The sequence below is a fragment of the Cryptotermes secundus genome, unplaced genomic scaffold, assembly GCF_002891405.2.
Source record: "Cryptotermes secundus unplaced genomic scaffold, Csec_1.0 scaffold1228, whole genome shotgun sequence".
NCBI lineage: Eukaryota > Metazoa > Arthropoda > Insecta > Blattodea > Kalotermitidae > Cryptotermes > Cryptotermes secundus.
The window spans coordinates 406276-412768 of record NW_019745102.1 but is presented as its reverse complement, the minus strand read 5'-3'; the positions used below and the strand labels follow the sequence as shown (position 1 = coordinate 412768).

General features: G+C 37.4%; 1 protein-coding gene across 2 annotated transcripts; it reads left to right on the top strand.

Annotated features, from left to right (window-relative positions):
- On the top strand, positions 1 to 2627 carry LOC111875032 (small ubiquitin-related modifier). 2 transcript variants are annotated; one of them, XM_023871051.2, is made up of 4 exons: positions 1 to 77; positions 199 to 267; positions 405 to 482; positions 1662 to 2627. In XM_023871051.2, exons 1-4 carry the CDS (start codon positions 63 to 65, stop codon positions 1791 to 1793), a joined length of 294 nt encoding a protein of 97 aa, XP_023726819.1. In that variant the 5' UTR covers positions 1 to 62; the 3' UTR covers positions 1794 to 2627. The 2 variants fall into 2 exon arrangements, with proteins under 2 accessions (XP_023726819.1, XP_023726820.1); XM_023871052.1 differs by having other exon boundaries at positions 8 to 77; positions 205 to 267.
- Positions 2628 to 6493: the final 3866 nt, after the last annotated feature.

Here is a 6493-nt window from a genome sequence, read left to right as displayed (position 1 = left end):
ATTTTGACAAAGCTTGGCGCCATATTGGGTAGTTGTGCAGCTTGTGGCGTGTGGTGTGAAAAATGTCTGATAATCAGGTAAAAATGTTCATAACTGTTTTGTATGGCTTGTAAATATGTTCATGATTGGCTTTATTGCAAATATGAAAAAGTGTACACGATTTTGAGAATGGGTGCATAATTAGAACATACTTTCCAGGAACAGAAGCCTGACGCCGGTCCAGGGGACACAAATTCAGAATACATCAAGTTGAAGGTAGTTGGAAATGTAAGTAAATTGGTTACATAACATTAAATAGTATTTAAGTGTGTTGGCCAGAATGAAATTTTTTATTTATGTGTCTAAGGAATTGTTTTTGAACGTTTTGTGTATGCGTTAAGTATTGTACGAATTCGATTTTTTAGGATTCAAACGAAATCCACTTCAGAGTTAAGATGACCACCCAGATGGGGAAACTGAAAAAGTCATACAGTGAACGTGTGGTGAGTTACAGAAACCCTGTTGCAATCGAAACAACTGTTAAGGAAATGTTCTTTGTTTTAATATGTATGGTTATAGAATAGTGATCTGATATAGCTAACGTTAAGGGAACAAGGGAAGTATTATATTGAAGAACTGACGTATATTCTTCGGAATTGAACAACCCCGAAGGAATGTCAGAATGAAATCTTGCTATCATTGCAAATAATACTTGTTATGGACACATCAACCGAGAGGACTTATAGTCATTAGTTGGGCAGTGTTAGGGATGTTTAATATTAGTGGTTATATCAAGGGTTTGGTGTATGACAGCAAGAGAGTTTTAGAATGCTGATTACTGTTCATGTTTGCACTATTTTTATTTTTGCCTTAGTGGCTACACTAGTTGTGTAGTTCACCCAGACTCCCAACCAGGCAGAAGAGTTTATCATTCTTTGCTTGTATAACTAAGATGGTTCAGCAATTGGAATGTTTTTAGTTGCTAATGAAAGGGAAGTTTAGTGTTCAAATATGTACTATCCAAGTGGAAATTTTACGCAGTTGTAACGTTTCTTTTAAAAAGGTGAGGTAGAGTTTGCAATATTTATATATGTGTAAAGGAAGGTTACTGTGTTTTGGAGAACTCTGCCTTCTTACCTGACTTGCTCTTTGAGCTTGCAAGAGATAGTATGTACCTTAATGAAATACTGGTCCACTTTACAATATGTCACATCCCAGAAGACAGTACTGTCTTATTACTGCTCTGTTTTCCATTATAGCACTTGTATGAGCTGTGTCTGGAAATCGACTGGTTTAAGATTATATGTATGCAGTATCCATATTACAGTGCATACTATGACAATTTGTAAGGGTGGCAATGTCCAGCCATGTTTTGTAGGGTCTTTACTTATCTCCTGCTGTTCACTTCTGATTTGTTGGAATGTATATTCCCTGCTTGGAACATATTGTGATGTCATTGATTGAGAATAGTTCCTAGTAACGGGCCTATTGGAGGAAACCTTCCTTTCTTGCATATGATTAGGATTCAGTTTCAGAACATTTTAAAAGAATTCAATATTGACATTGTTCAGAATGTCGAATTAACATAGGTGTAGTTTCTAACAGATTGTTACATATGTTTAAAGGATCTGTTGAAATAAGCATACATTCATTCTTTATCTAATCGTTAATCTTGCTTGCAGGGCGTTCCTGTCACGTCACTTAGGTTTTTATTTGATGGGCGACGAATAAATGATGATGAAACACCTAAACAGCTGGAGATGGAGAATGATGATGTAATTGAGGTGTACCAAGAGCAGACAGGAGGCTTTTGAATGATGTTGCATAAAATGAAAGTGGAAATGTATTTGGGCCTGAAACACAATGGGGCCGATTTTATATTTGGCAGGTTTAAAACATCAGAGAGACTATGCTAGACACTGTGGACTTGCCCCCCCCCCAAGTTTGAACCAGTGCCAGTCAAGCGTCGCTGTTCACATTCCTTGTCATTTAACTGTGTACATTTTTTTTCTCATCATGGAAGTATGGTATATGGATTGTCAAGTATTCTCTGCGACACAAAATCACACATTTTCTTGGAAGTTAATATAGAAGAAAATGCAAGTTACAATACCCCAATACTTGGAAATATAACTTGTTTTTGTTGAAAAATTACGGAAATATCAGCCTCAGACATGCTTCAGATTCTTTGTCCTTAGTTTCACACTATGCAGTCTTTGTGGAAAATATGTGATTTTTTTTATGTTAATTTCTGTTCTGTGTTTTAATCATCTGGTACACCTGGGGGGGGAAGAGGATATCATAACTGTAATTTACCAAATAGACACTTATATTTAGTTAAGAAAGTTTTGTGAGTTTCAAAGAAAGGAGTTCTCATTTCAAAAACCAGTGGACGTTAGATTTAAGTGGTACTTATATAAGCTTGCAACTGTAGGCAGCTTGCATTCAGTGGCAGGCTCGCATCACTGAAAAAAATATTTGGTTCTCTCTGCCAAAAGATTCAGCATGTTTTTTTTTTCAGTTAGTACTATTCTGTTTTAAATAAAACATGTTTAACCTTCATAATGTACACTTCTTTAATAGGTAGATCTGAGGATAGGAATTGTTTGTAATGTGACATTTTGTATTAAAACAATTTAAGTTCATGATGGCTTTAGTAATCATTTCAAGTTTGGAAGGTGTGGAAGTTAACTGGAGCTAGATGCAGAAATTAATGCAAATTACGACAACACGGAAGAGTTTCCTTCTGTTACGTGATGCTATGTATTGTGGTAGAAGTTCATTTAAGTTCTGGAGGAATGGACTGCCCTCGTTTGAATAGTCAGAAGACTACGCTGATCAAGGAAGCAGCTGTTAGCTATTTGAATGTTAAGTTTGAGGCATTGTAGCCCTCTAAAATGTTTAATGCCTACCAAACTGCATAGCATTGCATCCCAGAAGACTGTACTCTTCAGTTGCCCTGTTAGATCCTGATACCGAACATTTTTCTATCCACAAATTGAAACATTACATTGTATTGTTGGCAATGTTGTCATGTAAGACAACTCTCTAAAAGTTCAAAGATGGAGGAGAAAACAGTTAAGAATTTTAATACATTTGCATGGAGTAATCAGTAGTTTGGTATAAGAATGGGGAATGGTTGAAAACAGGAATACCAAAGGAGAAGGACTGACTTGGTGATAAATTTTTGTATAGCTGTACAGATGCTGTTTGATCCTGCATGATTTTATGACATAAATTGGCCTGATCATTCCAGTACATTCACTTCTTGGCATAAATATGAGTGTGTGACCAGAGTGGCCACGACTAAACGGTAAACAGAGCAAGAAAACATTTTTGTTGGAGGTGTGTCAAGTTGATATACCCTTCTAATTTACAAAATACATTTAGTGCTTCAGAATGTTACATTTTTGTAACCATACTGCACAGCAATAAATGAAAATGACACACTTGAAGTTGCATCTGCAGTGTTTATACAAAGGTGTGTGTGCCTTGATCCAAATACTGGTATAGTTTCCAAGGCCACCATGGTGAGCCATATACCTTATTTGAAAAATTATTTTTACATAACTGAAAGAAGAAGAAGAACTTTGTTCAGGGCACTGTAAATGAAAGATTATTGGATGGGCAGAGGTAACTGTATGTCATAGGTCTCTTGAGTTTAACTCTTTGGGAATACATGAAAATTATGCTGCCTAGAGCCTTTGGGCGTGTAGACAGTGCGGACACATTAGAATAAAGGACTGTGGTACCTATTTAAGCCAGAGCACAACAGAAATGCATGAATGTATTTAAGAGATGTACACATGAAACTTTACTGATGTAAACTTGAATTGTGTGTCATTGTTTTAGTTTTTGTTTGATTCAGTTATGTGTCATGGTGACAAACATAACACTTCAAAACACTGTACTATGGTTCTTGAACTTGATAAGTAGACATCTCTGTGAGACAGAAGAAAATGTCCAACTACCAGCTGTGATTGACAGAAAGTGTTTAAATGTTAGCATAGAAAGCCTTCACTTTCATGCTAGGAGCTGGGATAGTGACAGTCTACAGGTTGGATGACCAGGGTTTGATTCCAAGCAAGGGCAAGATTTTTCCCTACTCCACACTGTCCAGACTGGCTCTGGGACCCACCCAACCTCCTGTCCAGTAAGATCTAAAAGTTTGTGAAGATGGTACATCAGTACAAATATTATGTTTTTGGACATTATCCGTCATCCTGTTTATCGTTCAAAACACTGGGTTCTGTCTCCGTCTTCAGGTGAAACCTATCCCAAACCTGGTCTGGAGATAGGGATTAGCTCTATAGATTGGGCCCAACTGAGTAGGTTTTACCTGAAGACAGACAGAATTGGGTCTCTGAAATGTGTTTTGAAAAATAAACAGGACAGTGTTTTAGATAAAGACAGGATAATGGATGTCCAAAAACACAATACTTGCCCATACCAAATGGGTACCAGGGGCTTTTTCCCTGAGGTTAAAGTGGCTGGGGCATAAAGCTGACCGCTAGCTGCTAGCTTTCCACCAACGTTCCTAATCAGATTGTCCTTGTTGTAAGATAACTTCCCTTCTAGAAATCAGAAAAGTTGGTTCACTATGTGTGTTAATATATATATTAGATCAGAGTTTACCAAACTCGTGGTTCATGGACCACCAATTCAACTTCAGGAACAAAGTGACTTCAACCTTGAAGATGGAGGCAGCGCATTCCTCCCTTATTAGTCCATTTAACATAAATTCTTTCAGAGGGCTCATGTTCATCTATGAATGCACATGAACAGACATTATGTACTATTTATGCACAAACATGTGATTTGTGTGGCAACACTTATATTATTTTTATTTGATTAAATTTCATTCTCATTCCTTTCTATGTTCTTTAAATATTTAAATTAATATTCAGGTGGTTTCCCATAGAAAATCTACACACAATAAGTGGTCCATAGTCTGAAAATGTTTGGAAACCTCTGGGTTAGCTAATAATTTTTGCAGTAGTTTTGCTCACATCAAATTACCACTTGTCCACCTCCAAATGAGCTGTGCATTGGTATCAACCGTGAGTTTCATGCTACTGCTGGTGCAGAAGCTTATGGTGTTCCTCAACTCTTCTGCAAATAGAGGATTATCCTAAGTCGTGTGGGAGTTACAGTTGCCACTGCTTTATGTATGACATCATAACCATTGTTAGATCTCTGGAATAAACCTCCAGCAAAGGTAATGAATTAATGATTCCTTGCATGCATGTTTGAATTACTGTCTGGTACAGAAGTGATAGTGCTCTGATATGTTTGAAGCACTGCATACCATTCAGACCAGATCTTTTCTGCAGATACATTGGAACCCTCTCTTAATTTTCAATTTCAATAATCCCAAGATAATCTGAATGTCAAATTACCTCCATAAGATTTTCCTCAGTCCACTGGTCCAACAAGAAACCTTAAAATAGCGTTTCGCTGTTATCAGCATTTCACTTTTTGTTTTTCCATCTTATATGGAATATAGGTTTCATATACATTTTCAATCTTTGAAAAGATGTTAATGTTGAAAGAATGTATGATGGGTGTATGCAGCTTCAGTGTGAAAAAAAGGGGAAATTAGTATATTCAGAGTTGGTCCTCAGAGAGTTAAAGCGCTTACCCTGTATTCCATCTGAATGATTAAGGTAAGGTGAAATCCCTGTGCTTAATATGGGGAGTGGAAGTATAGCACAACTAATTTGTAACCTTTGCACCAGATGGAGGTTAGTGGTCAAGTGCGTGCCTTCTTCCAAGAAAAGCCCCAGTACTTACAGAATAAGAGAAGGGGGGATTCCCATTGCTGGTCTGGATGTTTCCCCTGCTTAAACCAAGATTCCTTGCACAAGCAGCCGTTAGCCAGTTTTCTGCATTGTTGTATATGTAACATTCATGTTGAACTGTGCTATGCAGAAAGGTCCCTTGGTAATGTGGTTTGGGTTCCTTACATCCCCTTCCCTCTAGCGATGGATGTGTAGTTTTCTGACCCTTGCTCAGAGTGATGGGTTTAAAAATCCAGTGTCAGTTTTCTAGCTTGTTTCTCTAATGTAATTATTCCAATCTACCAGTAAAATTACTTGCTGACCTTGGGGATTGTCTTTCAACTCAAGGATTTTCCTCTATCAGTTTCGAGTGCTGGATTATAGGCCCCAAGTCCGATCAGTAGTTTTTCTTAGGATTCTCAGTCATATCTCCAGTTCAGGCTTAGGAAGGTACTTTACATCCACAGCTTTAAACAATTGTTTTCCTTCAGCCTGTGATTAGCAAGGGCTTTAACAAGCCATTGACACATCTAGTCTGTACATGTGAACATCAGTCCACCACCCATTAAATTAAAGGCCATAAAGGCTAGTATAGCTAGCCAAAGTTCTATTTACTGAAAGCAGAAACCTGAAGCTTAGAGCTTGTATTCCTTGCAGTCGTACCAACACCACTTCCTGTGATCATTACCTAAAGAGAAGTACAGAAATTAGTGAAATACAGAAATTCATCTTGA

Coding starts and splice junctions, on each gene's coding strand:
- LOC111875032 (XM_023871051.2), top strand. Junction 268..404: donor AGTTGAAGGTAGTTGGAAAT/GTAAGTAAATTG, acceptor TCGATTTTTTAG/GATTCAAACGAAATCCACTT. Junction 483..1,661: donor AGTCATACAGTGAACGTGTG/GTGAGTTACAGA, acceptor TCTTGCTTGCAG/GGCGTTCCTGTCACGTCACT.